The sequence below is a fragment of the Rousettus aegyptiacus genome, unplaced genomic scaffold (genome assembly GCF_014176215.1).
Source record: "Rousettus aegyptiacus isolate mRouAeg1 unplaced genomic scaffold, mRouAeg1.p scaffold_m13_p_3, whole genome shotgun sequence".
Taxonomy (NCBI): Eukaryota; Metazoa; Chordata; class Mammalia; order Chiroptera; family Pteropodidae; genus Rousettus; species Rousettus aegyptiacus.
The window spans coordinates 25,880,772-25,906,021 of NW_023416306.1; the positions used below are offsets into that span (position 1 = coordinate 25,880,772).

Sequence of the window (25,250 nt, forward strand, 5' to 3'; positions counted from 1 at the left end):
TGGTTTTTCTCTGAACACTATTTTCTCACTTCTGCATTACCTCACAGGAGTAAGGATCATTTGAGACACATCTGTGAACTCTACAATAGTGGTTCTCAATCTCAATTATGTATCATAATCCCCTAAAAAACTGCTGACAACCATAGCAGACCAGGCCCCAACCCAAGGCAACTGAATCAAGCCTCTGGTAGCAGGACCCAGTGAGATTAATTATTCATAAAATACTGTTTCTAATACATAGCCAAGGTTGAAAACTACTGTTAGAAACTCATAAATACCACTAACAGTAGAACAAGGTGCTTTAGGCTGCCGGCTTAATTATCCTTGATTTCTTCAGTTAGGAATTAGTTTGATGCTTTTATAGTTCCATTATATGTGTGAGCATTTTTGTTTTGTTCTACATTGTTGTTTATGTGCTTAAGTGGTCAATTCTGAGAGAATAATATCCAGCACACTGCCGTACTCAAAAATGTGCCTAACGCCTCAATGTTTGTTTTTTTTTTTTTGCTTTTTTTTTTTTTTTTTTTCAGAATAAGTAAAAACAGCATTGGGTCCTCTAAAACCGTGCTACACAGAAGTGTGGTGACCAGACAAGCCAAACGGGCACAACCTGGGCGCTTGTTTAAAATGCAAAATCTCAGACCCCACTCTGGAATCTGCATAGTAACAAGATTTGCAGATGAACCAATAGGTGAAGCAAAGGCAAACTTTTCAGTTCACACCTATGTTCCTGAGGAGGTAAGGGCATGGAGAGTCACATTCTGTCTCCTATTAACCACTGAAGCTTGGGACTTTATCCAGATGCTTCTTCACTAAAGCATCCATTTGGTAAAAACTAAGAACACAAATCCTTACAAAAGTATCCTTTCTTTCAAAAAAGACCAGTCTTCACAGGGTTTCTCTAAATAATCAGTTCCTCTAAGATATTTAAAATATGATCAATGTCTAAAATAAATCGATAGCCATTTAACTTTTATACAGTGCATAAATAACAAGTATTTGTGTATCTGACTAAACTTAACAGTCCCTAAAACCCAAATTCCAAAATTATGAAGGACAGAAGCTTAGCCAACACAGGAAATAACCGTTCCCTGTTGCTCCAAGTCCTCAGACAACTATGCTGTTTGCAGGACCCAAGACTATGCAAACCACGCTGTAGTCAAGGAGTTGTAGCAGATTCTGAACATTCTCTAGACCAAGTCCCTTGTTCTAGGAAGAGGAAAGACCACAACCACAGATTAAAAGGAGTTACCCAAGGTCACTGAGCACTTGAGGCAGAACCAAGCTCAGAACTCAGACCCTGACTCCTAGTCCTACACTTCCTGTATGGCCTCTGCCACATGTACTGCTCCTTCCCCACTGCATGGCCTGAAATTTCATTCTCAGAAATTGCCTTGGCCTTTATGTGTCACTTTGCTTCTGCCAGCTATTGTTGTGCCAAAATCCCGGGGCTGTCCTTAACAGTAGGCTACAGGAGAAGCTATATCACAGCCTAACCAGAATATCCATTTATCAATCTGTATTCCTAAAATATGTTGGGAATAGAGTCCGTAAAAGCCCAGTGCTGACTGCATAATGTAAACTACATAGCATTACTATTAGTCGGCACCAGGAGCACGGTGAGGGAAGGGCAACCATTAACTCAATGGGAAGGCAAACCATTAACAGAGGGAAGGCAGCACCTTTAAAAAACATACACAGTGTGACTATAAAATTACACGTCTTTCATTTTAATGAAACAAACATGACAGAATGTAGAAATCTAGATAAACATTTCTCCCTCTAAGTAGCTACATCCCTAGTTCCAACAGAGCTACTTTTGTCGGTGAGATATTTGAACTTCTCTTTGGGGAAAGTACTTAAAAGGCAGTTATTGAACCACATTAGCAAATATCCTTTTGAATACTGGGCTGTTAAAAATCAGAAAATCCACACTGAGAGGATGCCACTGGAAAAAAAAAAATGAACAAGGTGCTGCAGCTCTCATGGAGGGTCTCTAAAGACCTCTAGCAAGTTCTGAGCAACAGCTTCACCCACTGGAGAAACACGTGTCCTCCTGGGACAGCCACTTCCAATGGGAGGGCTTTTGTTGGAATAGAAAAGGTCTGCTATTAAAAAAAAAAAAAAAAATCAGCCACACTCCTTGATAGCCACACTTGTTGCATCTGATCAAAAAAAAAAAAAAAAAAAATACAACGACACTCACACATGGTTCTTGTATAAATTCTAATTAAGAGACATTACATTCAGAATTATAGCACTCATCGTGATAATTTTCAGAAGACTATAACAGCTTCTTTGCCACTTGAGGGGTACATAGGGTGCAGCTGTTTACCTGAATGTATTCTTAAATAAATGACTACTACCATTCTAATTTTCCTAGTCGTAGCTCTGTAACAGGTTACTGACCGCAAGTTCATGTTCCAGACTTTCTTTGCCAACACAGATTAATTACAAGGGAGCCACCCCCACAGTCTTAGGGTGAATTGGGAAAGGGCCGGTTAAATGAGGAAACAGGCCATTCCTTGGTAAAAGTTTGCAGTTTTCTTTCCCAATACATCTTCTTTTTATTGAGAACTTCCATTTTTATCCTGTGTTCCTCCTCTGCCATCTCACACTCTCGCTCTATCTGCTGGATTTTGGCCACATGCACCTCATTCATTTGTATCAGCTGCAGTTGTAAGATGGACATTTGTTGATGGTGTTCTTCCTCATGCATCTTTTTTAAAGCACCTTCCTGAGAGGTTTTGCTCCTGTAGTTTTTATTGGCTGTTATTCTGACAGCTGAACACGAGGGTTCAGGTTGAGAAGTCCCCTCACATACTGGAAAATGTATGAACTCTTTCTCATCATCGCACAGTTCTCTATTTGAAACAGCAAATGATTCTGAAAAACAGTAGCAGAAAACATATGTTCAAAGATTTTACAGGCAGAGAGTAAATCATCCTATTTCAATGACAGGGTCCCCCAGTACAAGATGTATCTGAAATAGCACCTGCTTTGGCCTGCATGTCTACAGGTACCCTTGCCACACCTGACTTTTTTAAAACCCATAAATCCAAGGCAGTTTTCCCTTAAGAAGTAAAGATAAAGTGTTTCATCATGTCATTTCTAGAACTGCGAAGTACGGGAACAGTGGATCGTGCTTATGGAGAATTGGAGAACCTTGCTATGTTGTTGTGAGTTCTGAACTGAAGTGCACAAGACTCCAAAAGAGCAGAAGACCACAGTGCAAGGCCAATGGTGGGTATTCACATTAAGTTCTCCCTTTCTCACTTTTTTATTCCGCCACAAATACTTATGATGCGTGTCCACAAGGGCACCACTGCTCTGTTTCCTGGTCCCAAGTCTTAACCCTTCCCCTGGACAGTCACCTTATAAATGTTCTTTCTTGATGGATGAGTCTACACTTCCTGGCTTAACTTCCTCAGCACAACATTTCTCTTCAGTCCCCTCCATCTGGCAACCACCTCTACCTCTGCCATCTAAGGGTCAATATTCAGATCCCGAAGACACTTTATATTGTCCCTCTTATATCACCTCTCCCTAGCACTTGATGATCTTTGAATTTTCTTTCCCTCTATTAACTTATGAACTGTCACTCTCTCCTAAATTTTCTACAGCCTCCTCTCTGATTGCTCCCTCTCAAGTCTCCTTTCAGGGCTCAGACTCTTGTTCCACCCACCTCTTACCTTTTAATATTCCCCCGAGATTAACTTTGGCTGTTTTCAATCCGCCCTAAGTAACCCTCCTAATCTGGATCCAACCTTCCTTTATCTTTCTTGTCTTACTCTTCCAAATACCCTGTGCACCCTTCAGCTCTACCAACGATTACTAACAGTCCTAAAGGCCATGCTTGTTTCCATAATTCTGACTCACCATCCCTTCAGCCTGGAACTGGGCTCACTGTTTGGCACCCACCCCCTCACTCAACCAAACACTCTTACTCCGGTCTCCCTTTTTCAAACTCCCCCCAACTCCTACTTCATTCAGGATCAATGCCACCTGCTCTGTGAAACCTCAGCTCTCTCCTCCGTTCTCTGTACTTACGCTTCTGTTGCAGCACTTAACACATATTAGTATTCTTTGGGGACTGTGCCTTATTCATTTCTTTTATCCTTGGGACCAATTACTTTGCTTTGTACATAGTGAATGCCTGATAAATATTTACTGGCTGAAGCCTAGAACAAAAAGGGAAAAGAACATATGGGTACGGAAGAATGCTACTTTCGATGGTGCCACATTTATACTACTATTTTAATAGGGCAATGACATTAGTATCAATTAGGGAGTTTCAACAAGGAAACCACTAACTCCACTAACCCGCGGAGTCTTCTAGCTGTGAAACCAAGGCTTTCTGGAGAAGCTTTACACTTCCAATAATGAGAATCGGCCCCTTGGAGAAAAATAATATCAATTTATACACAAGAGTTGATTACATTATTATGTCCACTCCATTATTGCAGAAGATGGGATGCTGGGAACGGTAATGGCTACTGGGGGAAACCTAACTCATAGTACTCTGTTAATAAAAGGAAAATGGCTACTGTTTATATTATTTCACTCCAAGGCGTTAGGTAACAACCATAACTAGTCCTTAATCAAGGTTAAAGAAAAGGTAAAAATCTTACTTTTGAAAGAGAGAGTTAAAGAGTACTTCTTTGTCACCCAGAGACAATGGAAATATCTCCCTAGGACTCTTTCCCAACTACAATGGTTCTGGCTTCAATTATGTGTCCTTCCTTCATGCTGCCATGGCCTCCTGGGCCTACCCACTGGCAGAGAACTTGTTAAAAACTGGGGGTTTAATTACCCCCTCTTCAGGTCTCTAAATACTTTGAAGACAGAGACTACACCTCTTATTCATCCGCGCAGAGAACCCAGCACAGGGCCTGGTCCACTGCTGGGCATGTGAGAAAGGCGTGGGGGATGAATCTGCTGCATTGGGTCACATCCCTCCCAACACAGCATAACTGTGTAGACAGAACAATGTTTGGAGTGTATAGCTGAGGTACAGGACAAAGGAACGGGAAAGGCTTAACGCTTAAGAACAGGGTCCCTTAGACAGGAGCATTAACTGCAAATAGGGTTACCTCATCATTCTCCTTTCTAGTCTCAGATCTGAAACTGCATTCTTTGAAGACTAGACAGATATTTTTTTTGGTGCCTTTAGCCTCTTTTCTCTTTGATTTCATTCCAAAGGATACTCCTGAGTTCATGAACTCACAGTTCTTCTCATCTCTCCCAATTTCTAAATGCTCATTTTTATCTCGACAATTCTAAGCTTTAGGGACCTGATGATGATGATGTTGATGACAGCAGCTACTATTTTGGGGGTAGCTAGCCAGGCACTAGGCTAGTGCTTTACAGATATTACCTCATTTAATCCTTACAACAACCCTCTGCAGAAGGTATTCTTTATGGAAAACAAACACAATATCCAAAGTCATTTGGCAAGTTGAAGAACCAAGATTCTAACCCAGTTCTTCTTCATTCCCAAGTCCAAGCTCAACTACAACGCCAGCCTCTCACTCCTTTACTTGCTCAACTGATCACTTACGTGTCTTAAAATGCAGCCTCCAAGTTGTATCCACTACGAGACCACCTATTATTAAGAATATGGGTGTATATTCCAAACTTGGATCTCCATACTTCTCTGTAGAGCTATGAACATGAAGACAGTATGTCCATGTCTGGGAGTAGAGAAATGACTGTACTTTAAAAATGATTCTTTTTAGTTTAAATGTGTGCTAACACACAGATTTTAAAGAAAAATAGTCAGGCCTCTTAAGAAGACTGGCAAAAGCTGAGGCTTAAAACTAGAGAAGCTCAATGGAGTTGTTAATTAACTTTTATATAAATATTAGCTCCAATGCATGGAAACTAGTGTTTAGATGGGGAGAATCTTCCCTTAATTGGAAAAAGGCTATCCTGGGAATGGCAACCTGCTGCAAACACACACCGTGTAATCTCTCTCCCAGGTAAAACAAAGCCACCCAGAGTAAAAAACAAGTTAGTCTTGTGCAAAATGAATATGAAGGCCTAAGGGCTTTCCTGGGAAGGAAGAACACAGTCAAGGGGGTCATTTGGACAATTCGAGTAAATTTAATCTCTGCAGGAAAAACCTTGCATGACAGTAAAAGAATGGGAAGAAAACTGCTCAGGCCAGACCTAACTCTTCTCAACAGAACAAAGGAAATAGGACTGACTGAGAGAACAGGTAAGTTAGATGTGGTAGAAGCATACTCCAGAATATTATGCACCAACTAAAACAAATTAGTTTTACATACTGCAATGGGGATAGATCTGAGAAAACTATTCTAAGTGCACAAAAGGCACACATAAAAGAATGGTGTATTGTTTACCGATGTCACAACAAACAAATAAGTAAATAAACGAACAAATAGATAAATAAAAGGAGTGTAACTGATTAAAAAAAAGAATGATATGTAGCACAATTTTTAATCTATGTAAATTAAAATATATGCATACAAAAAAAAAAGCAACGCGTGCTTTCAAAAAGAACACATGAGAGAATACACAACCACATTGGGATGATTACGGTGTAGGAGAAGATAATGAAAGTGGTGAATGGAAATAAAAAGAGAATAACCATATCGGTAACACAAAAAGGGGGCTTCTCACAGATCAATGATGCTACTGTGCCATGACTGGAAATACTACTCAGTGCCCTGTACTCAAATTGTCACCCCAAAAGAACAGGGTTGGAATGATTGTGTTGTTTAATTGTAGCTTTGAGTTCCCATGTTTGCATTATTCGAGTATCATTTTATAGTAAACAATGGCATATGAAATTAAATGTAAGTTCTCTTAAGATATTTGAGTACAATTTGAAAGATTAGTTTGCTTAAATATATTTGATATTTAGTCATCCTACCCTCCTGACCACTTCCAGCAAATTTTGTTGGTTCCCTTAGTTTGTTTCGCAAACCTGTTCTCCGAAGATAATCACACTTGTCTTAAAATGAAAGATAAGTGTCAAAATTATCACATATTATAAATCTGTAGGCTATAAAGTATTTTAATATATGTAAAGGGAAAACATGGGTTTTTTTGCAAATACATTCCTAAGTGTTAAACTTACGTTTTTAAAACTACTGTGTTCAAATACATATGTTCAAGTACATTTCAAGAAAATCACTGACAAAGCTAACAATATCCAGGGTACAGTGATCAAAGTGACTAGGTTGAAATCATCTCACACACACACAAAAAATAGTTGGAGGGAGGCCTCTAGTGGAATAGTGCTAGGCTCTATTCTGGTTAAACTCCAACAAATTTCTGAGCACCTAATTTAGGTACTCTGTAATAGGTACTCTGTAAGGTATTATAACAGTGCTGTCCAATAGAACTATAATACAAGCTACATATGTGAGTTTTCATATAGCCACATTAAAGAAGTAAAAACAGGAGAAATTAATTATAGCAATATATTTTTAAATCTAATATACCTAAAATATTATCATTTCAACATGTAATCAATATAAAAAATATTAGTAAGATATTTTACATTCCTTTTTGGTTAACTTACGTCTTCAAGAAATGGTGTATATACTTAAAGCACATCTCAATTTGGTCTACTCACATTTCAAGGGCTTACCAGCCTCATGTGGCTTGTGGCTACCATATTGGACAGTGCAGTGTTAGCGAAACTAACTAAAGTAAAACACCACACACACACACACACACACACAGATTCCATGTGTCCAAATACACACAATGTAATGAGAGCCGTAACACTATTGCAGGTTTTCAACCTTTTCTCCACCAAGACCCAGAAGGGATAATTGACAATTCCAGTTTTCTTTTCCTTCTTGAAAGTAAATTAAATACGAAATGAGTTGGGTAAACTAAAAGCTGTTTTAATATATAGAAAGAGTTCCAGTACCTTATCTACTACCAGTGTTATCAAATTATTTTGGACACACTTCCCAGCTGACAATGCACCAAGATTCTCCAATGCCCTCCAGGTTTGACCTGGAAAAAGGAACAGGCAGCCTCTGGCTATTCGTTAATAATCACCAGGAAAAAGGGAAGCCTCATGTGTCATATATGTACAAACATCAAATTTAAAATAAACCTCTTTTACAAGTGAGTCTCTAGCAAATATCACTACAAGGACACTAAGAATCCATATTTATTCTCTTCTTGCCAAAAATTTATATATTGTGTTTTGAATAAATGAATTATATCATTTCCTCCAAAAAGAAAAAAAAAATTGTGGAATGAACTTTCTAGATCTTACCCTAAAATTTCAAAATGGGGAAAGAAAACTGTCCCTTTAGAATAATTCTACAAAATCAATACACAATAATCCAGATCAAAGATTTGCAAAGTGAACTGAAAGTGTTCCACACCAACATCTTCCTCAGCAACATCTCCCAGGGAACAACAGCAATTTGAAAAGCGGTCCTGTTGATTCACCAGCCTCCTTCCCCCAGCACCAGTCCCTTCATTGTCTCACAGAGACTGGATGGGTCTAAGGCAAGCAAGATGGAAAGTCACTGGCTGAAGCTATAAACACCTCCAAAGCAATCAGCAGTGGGCCCCATCTGCCACAGAGGGTGCAAGGAAGAGGGGTAAGAGAGACAGTTAGCCGTGCCTATGAAACACTGTCTGCTGGGAGGTACCCTGACTTGGGAACTCATGAATTGATACTCAGATACAGGTTCCCTACACTGGAAAATGATGCATGAGGTTTATGACATTAACTCCTATGGACGCCCAACTATTTTCCTGCACTGAATCTTGGTCAGATGATCAGCAAGCAAACCCTTGACCATAATTTAGGTTCCCAGAATGATCTGCCTACAGGGGTAGAAATGTGGTCATCCAAATGTGCATTCAGTTCACTTGGTTATCTTTTTCACTCCACATGGATAACATTCTTGGTTTTAGACAGTTTCTTGTGACTATTAAGCCAGTCTGCTCTGGGGACACTAATAAGTGAATGTCTCATCTTGAAGCCAAAAATCAGATTTTCCTAGACAAATGCTTGCTGAGTCCTTGGAGCACCTTACAAGCAGCCCTCTGGCCTCCCCAGGAATATTTCTCGGCTTCGAGATGTGTCTTCTGCAAACTACAGTGAATCTTTATATTAACTGGCCATCCTTAGCTAACTGGCAATTTATCTATATGCATGCCAACCCTCATCTTGCCTGGAGACATTTCAATAGCTGCTTAATTTCCAACCTTTTAAAGCTATGACGCACTACCATGACATCCTTGATTGTATGATAATCTTTTCATTCTCTAAGAATTCGATTTCTCTTTTCAATGAAAGTATATTAAAACCAAAGTAAAATTTTTCTAGAATTTCTCAAGTTCCCTGGAGTGCCACAAACCAAAAAAAAAAAAAAACAGTGGATAACGATATTATAACGGGTAGAAATGCTAGTTCTTAACCTGCGTGAATGCTAAATGGGTGACTGCTCTTTTAGTCTCAGTACTTTTCTTAAGTTTGAAATAGTTCACTCTTTTAACGTGGCCTTTAGAATGATTTAATGCAAAACTTTGCACATTATAGGTCCTCAAGAGAAACATTTTTTGAAAAAAATAAGACTGAGTGAATGAAATAAATCTTCAAAAAAAATCTACTTTAATATATTTGAGATAAGCTGAGATGAGCAATTAAGGTACTTCATTAATAACAACTTGTTAATATAGTCCTATTCTTCCTTATTCCTCAGTAATAATAGAGAAAAAAAGAGCTCTAACAGACAGCTCAAGGATATAGACACGGACTTCTGTTTTATGTACTGTATGATCTGAACGTTCTACGTAATCTGAAGATTTTCAGTTGGGAAAGTCAAGGTTGTTATGAAAAATTTCTTTTGAATAAAGTCCCTGAAAATTAAGGATTTTAAAATTAAAATGTCAAACGGGTACCCAGTGATAACATGCAAGCCGGGCCCAGGAACCGATACCTTGGGCTGTGGCATCGGGGTGGTACTCTGGCTCTTCTTCCGGAGGGCTCTGCAGGAAGTAGAGCTGATCCGGCAGCATGTTGGCGATCTTCTCCTTCCCTAGGACGTGCGTGCTCAGAAGTGGGCTGACGCTCCGTTTCACTTTCTCCCTCCTTTCATGGGCCATAATTTTTTTGGTCCGAGCCTTGATGTTCTCCCAGCACTTCTTCAGCTGTTTGAAATCCCGCAGCGACACACTGGGCTGAGAGTTGTACTCGTGGGCCAGCGCCTGCCACGTACGCTGCTTGAGGGCAATAGTTCGCGCATCGCTTTTCTTACATTCCAGCACATACTTGTACTTTTCGACTAAAGCAAGCAGGATGCTCTTTTCCAATTCTGAGAAGTATTTGGCAGGTTTTATAATTTCGTTGTTTTGCATTTTCCACTGTATTTCTCCTGGCCCTTAGCTATCCTGTAAAAGGAAGTTTGAAACAATAATTACAAACTCCGGCAATAAAAAATGCAAGCAAATTGCTTAAAAGTCGTAATCCCCAGCTTGATTCCCTTGTCTGAAACACAGTAGTACTTTCTTTTCCATTAGTGTTGACTTATGGTATTCTCAGGAAAACATTCTAAAGTTTACTAGGAATGGGGTTTTTTTATTTCAAAGTAGATGTTCAAGGAGGTCCTTTGTTGTAGGTTCTTGGCTATTCTGTGAATACCTGGTATGTAACAGCAAAGAAAAGCAAAGTTGAGGATCTTTTGTGGAACTTCAATGTATAATTCTAATTTGTTAATTTATGTCTGCTTCGTGTTAGGGAACCGATTATTCCCCAAATTCAGAAATGTTAGGCAGCTCTTTAACAGCTTTCTCAGTTTGTCACAGCTGAAACCAGAGAAGCCACTGTGCAACCAAATATAACAGATGATGTAGACACTGTCGAGACATCAGAATCATCTAGAAATCACCCCAAAACATTTGACATTTCCATCACTGTCTCTGTGACCTTGGATATGTCCATGCTCTTAGAGGAACTTGTTTCTCTTTTTTTTTTTAAATTAAAAATTGTTGGGAGTGACCAAGATCAACAAACTCCAATACGTTTCAAGTGTACAATTCATCAGCACATTGTATATGTATTGCATTGTGTGTTCATGACCCAGAGTTAGGTTTCCTTCCATCACCGAATATTTGACCCCCTTTTACTCCTATTTACTTGCCACCTCCCCCACATTTTTTCTGGTAACCACTAATTCACTGGCTATGTCCATGAGTCTCTGTTTGCTTGTCATGTTTGTTTGTTGCTTTTAGATTTATATCCCACATATAAGAGATATCATGTGGTTTTCAACTTTTCTGACTTATTTGCTTAGTATGATTATCTTCATCTTTAAAATGAGGGCTTGGAGTCTGTGATCCTTAAGGTCTAAGGGCCACTTTTAAAAGTGCAGTCCTACATAAATAATGTATATGATTTCAGAAGTGAAAGGGCCTGGGCGCTTAGAGATTAAATCCAACACCCCTCTTTTATTTTTTCCTGGGCATTTCCTGTAAATGGAATTATACAATATGAGGTCTTTCCTGACTGGCTTCTTTGACTTAACATTATGTTTTCAAGATGTAGCTACATTGTAGCATGTATCAATACTTCATTCCTTTTCATTGCCAAATATTCCATTTTATGGACATAGCAATTCTATTTATCCATTCATGAATATTTATTGAGATATAATTGATATATAACATTAGTTTCAGGTGTATAACATAATGATTCGACATATATATGTGAAATCAACACAAGAAGTCTAGTTAACATCCATCACACCACATAGTGACAGTTGTTTTTCTTGTGATGAGAACTTTTAAGATCCACTCTCTTAGCAACATTAAAATAAACAATACAGTATTAAATAACTCTAGTCACCATGCTGTACATTACATCCCCAGGACTTATCTTTGTAACAAGAAGTCTGTACCTCTGGACTGCCTTCACTCATTTGCCTACCTTCCACACCTCCCCCTCTGGCAACCACCAATCTGTCCTCTGGATCTATGAATTCCTTGTTTTTTTTTAGATTCCACTTATAAGTGAGATCGTATTTGTCTTTCTCTGCTTATTTTGCTTAGCATAATGCCCTCAAAATCCATTCATGTTGTCAAAAATGGCAGGATTTCCTTTTTTTGTGTTTCTGAATAATACACGTACACATGTGATATGTATATAATATACATATCACATTTTCTTTATCCCTCATTTCAGCTGAGGGAACTAAGGGCCAGTTAAAGTGAAATGGATTGTCCAACATCACAAAGATGACAACTTGAGAAGGCAAGAACCTGGACTGTCCTAATAGTCTGGTATTTCTATTTTTCTCCCTTGACGCAGCAACTAATAGCCATTTTTATTATGCATGGCCCTTTAATATCTTTGTTCATTTCGTTAACCAATGTCACCATAAAATATAAATTAATTAATTTTTTAAAACAAAGTCTTTGTTCATATAAGTTATCAATTATATATTTTAAAATACAAAATGACATTATATTTTCTCCATTATTAAAGTCTACATACCTTTTTACATTTTTAATAAAAATTTTATGTGTTTAACATACATAAATTTGATTTGGTATACATATACATATGTACGAATACTAAAGTCAGGCTAATTAACATACCATGTCCTTACATAATCACCTTTTTGTGTGTGATGAGAGCACCTGAAATGGACTCTCTTAGATTATTTCCAATATTCAATACAGAATTATTAACTACAGTCATTGTGGCTGCACATTAGATCTCTAGATTTATTCATCCGACATAATTTCAACTTTGTACTCTTTGTCCAATATCTCCCCATTTCTCTCACCCTCCACCTCAGGAGGTAAGCACCCTTCTACTCTGCTTCTGTGAGTTCGAATAGTCTGGTATTCTCAGTATCATTTCACAACTATCTCCTTGGGTAACTCAGCCATGACTCCCTTAGGTCATGTTGCTATCCTCCCCATTGCGAAACCAGCATCTTTCCCACAATAGGTACTTAGTAAATATCTTATTCCAGTGAACCTTTGTGCTTTTTGTGACCCCACACTTTTCTCACATCTTTTATTCACTAGAAGCTTCCTATCAAATCTCTCAAACACATTATGATCAGAATGTCCCCAAGTGACAATGAATACAGATATGAAGAAAGCGTTGCATGTTTCCATTTGTGAAAAGAACCAGTATGCTCCAGTCCTTATGTTGTCCAAGCCTCTGATTTTTCAGAATAACAGGTAACCATCAAGATACTGATGATATAGTCCATTTAAAACTGACCAACCCATATCAAAAGAATTAGAAACTTGAAAGGAGTCCCATTGGCCAAAAACAGGACATTTAAAGATCAACAAGAGTGAAGGATAGACAAAAATTCATCAAATTATTCTCTTGATCATTTTGCATGTTCGAAAAGCTTCATAATAAAAAGTTAAGGGGAAGAAAACGGCTGTGGCTTTTAAATGCATGGTACACTAATTTAAAAATCATATTATTACAAGCCAGCTATTCACATACTGTTTCTGGGGAGGGGTTACTGAAGATGTGACCAGGTGAAATCAGTTAGGCCTGAGACCAGAGGGGACCAGGCCAGATCAAAGAGCCTTGAAATTGAGATCAAGGAGTATGAGCTTTACATGAGGGCAACAGAAGCTGATCAGGGTCTCCCACAATGCACCACCTCCTCCCTAAAGTGAAGGTTAAAATGAACTGCTGCGGTCAGCGTGTCTACATACCAGATACCCTGCCTCACCTTCATCGTGAGCATATCCGGCATCAAAGCTCGAGATACTTAGACACATGTCAAAGGTGGTCTGGCCCTCAGGTCTTGGCCAAAGCTAAATGAGGGAAAATTTATCTTTGGAGATGTGTCCCTACACCCCTAAATTCTCAGGGCTGTGCTTCAATCATATAGTTCTAATGTTCTTTCAATGACCTAATCCATGCTCTTTCGTCCCCAAAGGTCCAAAGTAAATTTTTTGCCTTCGTCGAGACTATTTCCTATAAATCAGTGTTCCCCCAAACTGAAATTTACTAACACCCATCCCCCTATATCTCTTCTGTATTATCTCTACCTTCCGCGATGTCTATGTCCAACTTTACTTTCCATCATTTTTATTATATCAATAGGTATAATGAACATTCTCTTAAACCACACAGCTCCCAGAGCAGATTCTGATCCCCCCCACACCCCATGTCAATATGCCTACTGTGCCCCATGTCCCCACCCTTTTTAAGAATTACTGCTATAAGGATTTAGTATCCGATTCACAAATGAAAAAGGGATTGTTCTCTGTTTTGTTCTATTATAGGTAATGCTATTTTATATATAATAAGATATATGATTTTGTTATATATAAAATATGTATTATATGTGTTTTCTTTCTAAATAAATCTTTTTTTTTTTTGTCTATCTTTGATTATTCCTTCAAGGTAAATTTGTAGAAGAGGAATGGTTGGTTGCCACAAAAGATGAAAACACTTAAGACTTCTGTTACATCACCACCTGTCCTCCAGAAATCATGTACCAATTTACATTCCTACTAACAGCACAAAAGCCATGTCTGTTTCCCCACTTTATTTACTCTTTTGCCATCAACACTTTTAAAAACCCATGCCAACTGTGGAGGTAAAAAATGTCACTTCATTGTTTAATGATATATGAATTGAAGCTCTCAGGCAAATAAGCCACACTCTGAACAAAGTTCCTGTTATACTTGTAGAATTCAAACTACATGGAATTACAAGCAATTTAATAATTCTTCCTCACAATATGTGCAGTACCAATAGTTGCCACCAGGTGGTGGTGAGCTCGTGGGGAATCTACATTCACAAAGGATCTTGCCCTAAGTATGATCAGTTGAGTCTCTAACAGCAATAATAGCAGATAACTTTTACTGAGCCTTACACTGTGGGTTAGACACTATCCTAGGTGCTTAATATGCACTATATTATTTAATCCTCCCCAAAATAGATCCTAAGAGTATCATTTGTTACACTACACTATTTTCTGTTAAAAAAAAAAAAAACTTTATTAAAGTACCAGATGAAATTACACAACTGCCCTTCAAAGGCAAACACTCAGAATTACCAACACCTAGGGACCATTAATAGCCTATTAACTAAACTGTTATTTAATCACTAGTTAAGTAAATCCAGAGTTACCAATTTACTTTACTTCATTTTGTAGAGCAGCAGGCCTCCCTGGGCCATGTGGTTACACTCCGCAGGGCTATAAAGGAATTCTGGTATGAGACAGTGTACCCTAAACATCCCCTATGGAGTCCCAGAAGTCTAGTGAAGTAGGCTGTTTATCTCCACTAACCAATTATTATTCCTATTTCCCAGATCAGAAAAGTGAGGCTCAGTGATTTGCCTGTGGTCACACAAATAACAAGCAGCAGGACCAGGATTCCAACCCAGGTCTTACTCCGATGCCCTTGCTGCTCTCTCTGCTCTGCTTAGCTCTTTTCTTTCAGACCTAGTGACAGCCTCTAGAACCCTGCTCAAAGTACGTGTCAAATAACATAGCAATCTGTCAACAGGGGAGGGTCCAAGGGGAGAGCAGCCTATTGGGAGCAGTGCCTGCTTCTGTCTGGCTCCGTTCAGGGGCTTGTCCCCTCCCTTCCCCGCCCATCACCTCTTCTCACTATGTCTCAAACCTAGAGCCCATATAGACCCCCTCCCAGGAGTACCTCTCTCACCAGAGCTCTGAAATAATTTCCACTGTTGATCTCATAAGAATATACGTTTGAAAAGTATCTGTAGAGATAATATGGAGCTTTAATATGGTCCATCCCTCAGGGGGCCACTGACACTGTGCTTGAGCACCTGACTGGTAGTCCTAAGTAAACAAGCACATCACAAAGGAGTCTCCGAGTGAAGCTTATTAATAGAAACGTCGAGGCTAGAAAGCATATTCTAGCTAAAAACTACTCAGCAATGTCCATAATTGGTTATATAACAATATAACAAGCCTTCCCTGCTGCATCAGCTTTTGGTAGAGAGAGACTGGCCTTCCCCACCCCACAACCCTGCTCATATGTATCATCTTTTTCCTCTGCTGTTCTGTCAGGCAGAGTGCTACCCGTTCTCATGCATGGTTGCAGTCCAAGGAGCAGCCCACGACCCTCACACAGTGGGCCTTCAGCAAACACTTAGTGAATGAATACATTCTGATACAGGCGTAAAACTGCCCACTATGCACTGAATGAGCTATGATGCATGATAAAACAGTAGTACACTAAAAACTGCATTAAGGTAAAATGGTCAAATAAAATAGCAAAATCCAAATGCAATGGAAATTCCTCCTTGAGCTAGGCAAACATCCATGGACAGGGCTAAATAAAAGATCATGATTCCAATAGGATAAAAGAACAAAGAGGAAATAACCAGCACAATTTCTTAAATCGCTAACATTGACTAAACCACTAAAAGAATGTAATAAGTACATTTACCATCCACCTAGTATAAAAATCTATCTTTGTAACTGAATGTTTGTATTCCTCCAAAGCTTATATGTTGAAGTCCTAACCCCTATGGTGGTTGTATTTGGATATTAGGCCTCTAAGGAAGTCATTAAGGTTAAATAAGGTCATAAGGCTGTTTGGAAGAGATTAGTGCCCTCCTAAGAAAAGACACCAGAGAGGCTGTTCTCCCCCAAGTCTCAGAGCTCACAAAGAGGTCATGTGAGCACACAGAGAGATGGCAGCCACCTACAAGCCAAGAGAAGTGGCCTCAGAATAAAACCTACCTTGCTGGCACCTTGGTCTTGGACTTCCAGCCTCCAAAGCTGTGAGAAATATGTTTCTGTTCTTTAAGCCACCTAGTCTATGGTATTTTATTATGACAACCCAAGGGAACTAATACACCATCTAATGATATTTTAAATCCATGAAGGTTTAAACTAAATCCCAAAGTTTGAGTAAAGGCTAGAGAAACTTGGCCAGATTTTACTTCTCCTTTCCTTCCTGAAAGAGGGAGGAGTTCTTTGAAGTCAACATTCAGAATGGGAACCAGGACTGAAGATCTGTGGCACTGAGACTATGGACAGATACCAGGGCACTAACGAACTACCACTCTTAAAGTGAAATGAAATGAACCAAGACACTGGATGAAGAAAACTTGGGCTCAAATCCCAACTTCGGCACCCACTTAACTGTGATTTTGGGCAAGTCAGTTAACCTGCAATTCTTCATCTGTAAAATGGGATTAATAGCCTCTACTGTGCCTTATTCTCTCTGCACAGCTGCCATGCAATGGGAGTAAGAAAGAAGCATAGACCAGAGCTTCAATAAATTTAATTCTTTCCACTCCTCCCGCCCATACTAAACTGCTTCCAAAAGTAGAATAGTGGACTATACACAATATATAGGTGCCTTGACTTATGATGGGATTATAGTCCAATAAACTTACTGTAAGTTAAAATATCATTAGTCGAAAATGCATTTAATACACCTAACCTACCAAGCATCGTAGCTTAGCCTCGCCTACCTTAACACGCTCACGACACTTACATTAGCCTGCCATTGGGCAATTATCTTGAGTTTCATTCCAAGAGTAATTGCTTTCCTCTTGTCACCAGCAGCAGGAGACACAGATGGGTGTTTTGCAGACAGGATGGGATATCAAAACACAAAATACAATATCCAAAAAACGCTGGTAACACAGTACGCTGTAGGGTATTGGAGATTTACCCTTTACCCTTGTGATTGAATGGTTGAGGGTAGCCGAGGCTCACTGCTGCCATCCAGCATCGAGAGAGAGTATCATATCGCAGATTGCTAGCCCAGGAAAAGATCAAAATTCAAAATTCAAAGTACAGTTTCCGCCGAATGCTTACTGCTTTCGCACCACGGTAAAGTCAAAAAAAAAAAAAATCATCATTAGGTTGGAGACTGTCTCTATACTCAAATACTTACTAGATCTTTTATTTCTTAGTCACACAATTCAACACACACGTAATAAACCCCTGCTAGAAGGTTCAGTCCTGTCCTAAAATATGTGGGAGATACAAAGACAAGCTGAACCCTATGGCCCGGAAGAAGCATTGCCATGCAGAAACTAATAACTAAAATGCCAGGCGCACTGAAACAGACACCATAATAGAGGTCGAAGGGCCTTGGGCATTCAGAGGAGGGAAGAAGTTACTTGCATTCTTCAAGAAGAAGTTTGAACTAGATTGTTAAGAATGTGTAGGATACAAACAGAGAAGTAAAAGAGATCACTGAGATAAATAATTGATAAGAAAGGGCCTGGACTCTGAGTAGTTAGGATGATAATGCAAAAAAGGAGGTGCACACCAGAGGCTGTTTCAAAGCAAGAAATGACCGGGACATATGTAGATCCACACTAGGGTAGGAGATCAAGAGAAAGCAGAAACAAAGAGGACACATGAAGATTAACCTAGCACCAAATGTGCAGGCACCAGAGGGGTATTCCTTAACATCAAGGAGATCCTAGTGCAATGAAGACACAACAGAACACAGCAGACTGTGGAGGGCCTAGTGACAAGGCAGTGTGATAACCACAGTGGCAAAGATGTGCCCAGGAACACTCCTCCAGGATTGAGGGATCTAGGACAAGAACCTTATTCCCATTAGAATAGATTGGCATTAGAAGAGAGCAGGGCCACTGCTTGGGAAAGGTTGAAAGAGAGAAAGGACACAAAATAATGGCACCGATTCCCTGAAGGGAGACCTGGCAATGGGTTATGGGTGATCAACTTGCTCTAAAGAGATGAAAGGCTATTTCCTATCCTGATCTGTTGACTCTGTCTCCTGACTTAGCATCCCCCAAACAATCTTTTGGGGGAGCAACATAGATCCTAACCTGCTGTAACTAAAAAGGGACCTACCTCAGTCCAATCCTCTAACTTTACAGATGAGGAAACTGTGAATCAGAGAAAAATAGGGGGATTCCTGGGGACCCAGTAACAGAGGAGAGCCTAAAAGTGAAATTTCACTGTATGTTTTCAGCCCTGCCCCCACATCTTCTCTTTGGATGCCTCTCACTGTGAAGATGCCCTTTTGCTAGGGATCCGCAAGCCTTCCCCCACTATTCCATTTGAAAACTCAAGGGCACTGCTCTCAATTCCGACACTCGTTTTGCAATGTTAGGCAAGTCCCCTCTCTTTCCTGTGGATCTGCCATCTCTCAGCACTGCTGTTACAATGGTTTTTCTGCAACCTGATTTCCACAGTTCTCTCCCAAATATGCATAGATGGTATTTCTGATTCTGGAGCTCCTAGCCAATGAAGGAGACCACTGCAACAGGATAAAGTGATCTCAGCACTTTACCAGTGGTCTCCAAACTTTTGGGAAGCAGGGACCAGAGCCCCATGAGAATCTAATGCCTGATGAGCTGACGTGGGGCTGAGACAGTGATGCTAGCTCCGGGGAGTGGCTGCAAACACAGATGAAGCTTAGCTCACTTGCCTGCCGCTCACCTCACGCTGTGCGAAACAGGCCACGGACAGGTACAGGTCTGCAGGCCGGGGGTTGGGGGACCTCTGCTTTAGTCAATGTAAGGCCCATACCCAGGTTTAACTCTGAAGGTTAAGTAGTTCCAGGTGAAATGCCTAAAGCAGGTGATCAGATCTCTTGTTCACTACTGTAGCCCCAGCTCCTTGAAGACGGCCTGGTACACAATAGGCACTCAATAAATTTTTGTGGAATATATGTTGAAACTAACCTGCTTGCCATTTGCATTTTTTTATTAATTATGTTTAGATGTTCTGCTATCTTAAACTTCTCCTTTCACACGGGATTTATCATAACAAAAATCATTTCCTGGCTTCTTCTTGTAAATACTCTTGCACTGTGTTCCAGATTTTTAAGAGCCTCACTACAGCTCTGACGCCTTCATGACTTCATGTTATCCACAGGAGTGACCAGGCACGACTTTCTATGCACACCCTCAGGTACCCGCTCTCGCATGTTCAGACCTGTCTACCCAGGATGGTCACCTATGCCCTCTCCCGCCATCTTTCTTTCCTTCGGAGGTGCTTTCCAGTCTAAAATCTAGCGTGGAACTTGCTTCCTCTAATGTGCTGCCTCCCCTTCCCCTTCACCACCCACTCCAGACGGTCCTGTAACTTGGAAGTGTTTATTTTTACCATCTGTGTCTAAGTGTGACTGTGAGCAGAACCAGCCTTGTGTTTAAGGCAAAAGCTCCCACCTCCCATCCTTCCACTCTCACAGTTTCCTCTATCAGCCAGATGATGGTTCTTAAACGCCCTGACCCATCCCTTCCCTCCCCTCCCCAACAGCTCCATCCTAAACCATCTCCACGCCCTGACCCCAGCCTCTCCGAAATTCCTTCGGAATCGTTATTGAAGCATTCTCCACAGAAAGCGCTTTTACAATACAGAAAGTCCCCTTATGTGGGCGCTCCCACTCCAGCCTGCTCCTCAGCCATGAGGACTCTTTTACTCCCACCACTTCGGCAACAACCATCAGCTTTCAAATCTCTGGGCCAAGGGCCCCAAGTGTTTACTTCTTACTGTAGTACTCAGAACTACTCTGTACTGCGACCTATCCATACCCGCAGGGTCTCCCTTGCCTGAGGCAGAGCTCCTGAGGCTTGGAAACATGTTTTATTTGTCTCTTCAGCACTCAGTAGATTCTCGGGATTTTTTCAAAGTAAGAAGAGATGTGAGCCCCATGCTGTGTCCTCAGCACTACACGCATTTCCTGTTGCCTACTAGCCACCTCTATCTAGCTATCCACTGTGAGCGCCTCAGAAATCTCCAGTTCTCCATAGCCAAAAGCAAATTAATTATTCCCCTACCCCCAAAGCTCCTGATTTCTGATGATTTAGGCCACATCAACTTAGCGTCCTAAAGCAGACACCACAGTGTGCGGTTGATTCACATATAACCAATCAAGATCTTCTATATGTTTTACCTTAATACCTATTCTGTCCTCTCCCATCCTCACTGCCCATATCTAAGATCAGGTCCTAGTCTCCCAAAATGATCTCTCAAACTTCCAGCCCCTCTTCCACACAGTTACCAGAGGGATCCTCAAAAACCACAACGACCATGCCACAGTCTGGCATGCAAACCTCTGACATCTCCCCCACTGCCTAAGTGATAAGGTCCAAACTCCCCACATGGCATTCAAGGCCTTTCCAGATTTGGCCCTGATTACAGTGCCCTCCACCCCACCCTCTCCATAGAGCTTTCAACCCAGCCAGACCCAGCTGACCTTCATGCCCTTGACCCTGCCATGTCCTCCTAGCCTCTGTACATAGGGGCTTCCCCTGACTGGAATCCTTTACCCCAAGGTCCACAAAGGGCTCATTTTCATTCCTCAAGGTCCAACCCCTGTGTAATTTTTGTAAAGCCTTTCTCAACTAATGCTCAGGCTGTTATGTGTATTATATTTGTAAAAGCTTCCTTCTAAAATGAATTTGAGGCAACTTAAAAACTATGCACACATTGCAACTAGACTTTTTTTTTTAAGAGAAAGAATATCAGGGCAAAGACAAGATAAAGGTAAAAAAGATAAAAGCTAGGGGTAGTGTAGCATTCAAAATCTCAATCATAAGGTCTCATACTCATCTTGTTAGAGGTAGATTGGCCCTGAGTTTTCTATACAAAATGAGTTAGTTACTCCTCTGTGAGCTCACTGCCAGCTGTATATGACTAAACTGCAGCACTCCCCATATTTTGTAATTTGCTCTTTGTGTCCATTTCCCCCACTGGACTGGAGAATTCCTAAGGGAATACATAATTTCTGACACATCTCCGTATCCCCAGCATGAAGCATATGACTCAGCAGATGTAAGTTGAACAAATGTCACCATGGACAGGGAAAAGGGTACTCGTGCTTGCTGAACTCCCTACCAGGCATTTGAAAAAAGCATTGTTTTATATTCACACAAAAAATAACTACATGGCTGAGAAGTGGCAGAGCTAGGATTCAAACCCCAAACTACTTCTATCTCAAAAGCAACTGCTCTTTCCACTATGAATGCTGCTCTTTACCTTCATCATCACCATATGCCCAAAGATTCCTTCCTTCAAGCCTGGTTTTAAAATAACCCTTCTCCAACAAGCCTTTCCTGCTTACTCAGGAGAAAAGTGAGCCTGAGTCCAACCTTGACCTTCCACAATACTCAAGTAAGAAATGGTCACAGATCAGGATAGGAAAGGATGCCTGCTTGGGAGCTGAGAGCTGAGCAGTCTGCTCAGGTATTCTGCAGATGGTCTTGTGAAGTCCTCAGCTCCTCCTTCTACTCTCCTTCCCCTTCGTACAGTCCCTAGGGCTTCTTGCTTTCCTCTTCCTTCTTCAGGGTCCAAAGTCTTCCAGTTCTCCCTATTCTAAACTGAACCCTAAAATAATCTCCTCAGGCTCAGTGCTTCTCTAACCAAATGAACTTTGTTCACAACTCACTCATTTGCAACATCAGTTAGATCTATACTTTAAGCATTTTATCAAACTTTAGGGTTAGTGGTTGTCTCAATATCCTCAAACACATTAAAAGAATTTCAAGAATCACAAGAAGGGACAAGACATTTCAGGAGACCCAATCACCTGGCTCTCAACCCATCTAAATCCTTTTGGAGTGGCCTGGGCATAGGAAGAGACAAACCATTCTTGCCCCAGCATCCCTCCTCTTGTTTACTCACCTCTACCCTTGACCCCCAAACTCTCAACACCATGCTTGGTCTCTAAGGGCAGGATGGAATCTTGGTCCAGAATGATGCTGGGGTGGTGGACCCTACTCCCTTCCTCCACATCCTCTTCCAGAGATTCAGAATCCTTTCCTCTCCCCCCCAATCCACCCCTTGTCTTTCTCTGGCACTAAACGCCCAATGCAGCCCTCAATACTAACTCAGGAACTATGCTTTTGAATTTAACATTCAGCAATTTCCTTGGTAACACAACCGACTTATCCGAAATGCTGATATTGTCCTACCTCCGTTTTTTAATGTGTAATAAATATATCCCTGCGTCTTATAGCCACTCTCCTGATACTGCAGGAACATCTGTAATCTTAAATGTTACCACACCTAAGAAACACCCAACCTTCTGAAGCAGAACAGGGATACTAAATTCTTCAGTTTACTACTCCTAAATAAAGATGAAATATGCAATTTACAGTAACTAATCATAGCTCCAGTGTGATGATTTAATTAGATAACTCATGCCAACTGTTTAGTACCTAGGGCCTGGTACATAGAAAGTGCTCAAATTTAGCTATATTTATTTACCTACATTCTCTCCCACAATAGCACCTGGGAGTAGGTATTACAACACGCACTCCATCCCCACCCCACTGCTCCCCCATTTACAAAAGCAGAGCGAAGGCTCTGAGGAAAGGAGCTTTCCCAAGGTCAGGCGAGCAAAAATGTGATGTTGGGCCCTCGGCCTCCGAAGGAGGGACCCCTCCCATTACACCCTTGGACGGGGCACAAGGGGTCTTAAATGAGACAAGTATGGAAAAGAGAGCACAGCGCCCGGCATACAGCGGGGAATGGTAAGATCCAGGCTCTGCGGATCACTTAGATTCCTCCCAAGTGGCTCCCCCGGCCCGAGGGTCCCGAATCCCCGACGCCGGGTGCACGTTCGCATCTCCCCGAGGTCCGCGCCCCGCGGCTTTGTACGCCGCAGGCCGACCCCACTCACCGAGTCCCATCACGGTGCGCGAAGGCGACCGCCCGGCCTGCAGGGCAGAGGGAGCGGCGGCTCAGCCCGGACGCCCGCCATGCCGGCCCGCGGTCCCCGCACGCCCGGCCCGCGCCCCGCACCCCCGCCCCCGTCCCCGCCCGCAGCGACCCGGCCGGCGGGGCAGCCTCCTACCTGCAGCGGCGGCGGCGCGGCGGCCGCGGCGACCCGAGGAGGGGCCGGCGGTGCGCGAGCGCGGGCGGCCTCCACTCCTCTCGCGGGCTGGGCCTCCGGGAGGGCCGTGGGCTCCGGAGCGCCGGGCGGCGGCGGCGGCGCGCCCCCGGCCGGCCAGGCCCCGCCGCGCGCGCCGCGGCCACAAAGCCCGGGAGCCGCCGCCCCCTCGCGGGCCGCCAGCCTCTGCGGTGCGGTCCGCGCCGAGCAGGGCGGGAGCGCGGCCCCGCGCCGTCGCCACCTCCCCGAGCTGCGGCCGCCGGCCTCCCCGGAGGCTCGGGGCGGGGCGCGGGGGTGTCCCCCGCCTTCCCCACCCTCGTTCTCTGTGCTGACATCCTTGTGCTGATTGAGTTCCCTTCCCCACCTTTGCGGAGGAGCTCCTGAAAAACTGTTTCCTTTCCATGAACAACAAAAGAATGCATCTGTCACAAGAGATTTGGCGGCTGTGGACACGAGTTAGGTCACTCCAAGGCTGAAATAGGCCCCTTTTCTTTTGGGACTCCATGCTACTTGCAACGGCCAACCCTCCTATGCTGGGTTCATCGCGGAGTTTTGTTTTGTTTTGTGTTTAATTTGCGGGATGTGTCTCCCCCTAGGCTGTGAGCTCCCGAGGGCAGAAACCTAAGGAAATCTGAACATGGTGTATGAGCTTCAGTTAATAATAATGTTATCAGTGTTTCTCTTCCCAGCTCCAAGCTAGATATAGAAAAAGAAAGATATTCTGACTGCAGGACAGAGAACAAATTGGGTATAATAATAATAATAATAATAATAATAATAATAATAATAATAATAATAAATATTTGTAAATAATAATTTATCAACATTTGTTCATTAATGTGACAAAGGTTCCATACTAATATAAGAGATTAACAGTAGGAGAAACTCTGTGTGTTGGGGGGGAGGTTCTATGGGAACATTGTACTTACTATCTTTAGTTCAGTGTGACCTTGACAGCAAAAGTATTAGGTATTTTATGGATGTCTCTGAGTTTTTCTTAACGTTAGACTAGGGTTATGGGTTTGGGGGAGCACAATAGCTATTAGCATTTTAAAATGTGCAATTTTAGGTATCTAGAGAATACTCTTTGCACATAGGGAAAAAGGGGGCATGAACTTTGCTAAAGCATTATTTGAAAAAAAAGTAAAAACATCTATTAATAGAGATGCGGAGCAGGCTTTGGCTTTGTGGAATGAATAGGGGACACTAGGCTTTTTGTGGGGAAGGAGCAGCAAGAAGTTTCCACTGCACAAGTGTTTCATCCCGGATCTATTTATTCCAGAAATATGTGTTAGTGACTACTATGTGTGGGGACCTGGCATGAAGACTGTCTTTTCTGGGCTCTTCACTTGATAGATACAACAGAACATGCAACAGTGATGGACTGGGAGATGTGAGAGATGTTCCCTGAACCGCCCCCCACCCCCAACCCCAAACCCCAA

At 41.7% G+C, this 25,250-nt stretch overlaps 2 protein-coding genes across 4 annotated transcripts; one reads left to right on the plus strand and one right to left on the minus strand.

Annotated features, from left to right (window-relative positions):
* Window positions 1-1,703: 1,703 nt before the first annotated feature.
* MSANTD3 (Myb/SANT DNA binding domain containing 3) lies at window positions 1,704-24,298 on the minus strand. 3 transcript variants are annotated; one of them, XM_036238761.1, is made up of 3 exons: window positions 24,173-24,298; window positions 9,948-10,398; window positions 1,704-2,886 (listed from the first exon to the last, which is right to left on the minus strand). In XM_036238761.1, exons 2-3 carry the CDS (start codon window positions 10,363-10,365, stop codon window positions 2,477-2,479), a joined length of 828 nt encoding a protein of 275 aa, XP_036094654.1. In that variant the 5' UTR covers window positions 10,366-10,398; window positions 24,173-24,298; the 3' UTR covers window positions 1,704-2,476. The 3 variants fall into 3 exon arrangements, with proteins under 3 accessions (XP_036094654.1, XP_036094653.1, XP_036094655.1); XM_036238760.1 differs by lacking the exon at window positions 24,173-24,298 and adding an exon at window positions 23,773-24,011; XM_036238762.1 differs by lacking the exon at window positions 24,173-24,298 and adding an exon at window positions 23,599-23,731.
* On the plus strand, window positions 23,447-24,154 carry LOC118615070 (proline-rich protein 2-like). The gene has a single exon (XM_036239509.1). The coding sequence runs from the start codon at window positions 23,447-23,449 to the stop codon at window positions 24,152-24,154; it is 708 nt and encodes a 235-aa protein (XP_036095402.1).
* Window positions 24,299-25,250: the final 952 nt, after the last annotated feature.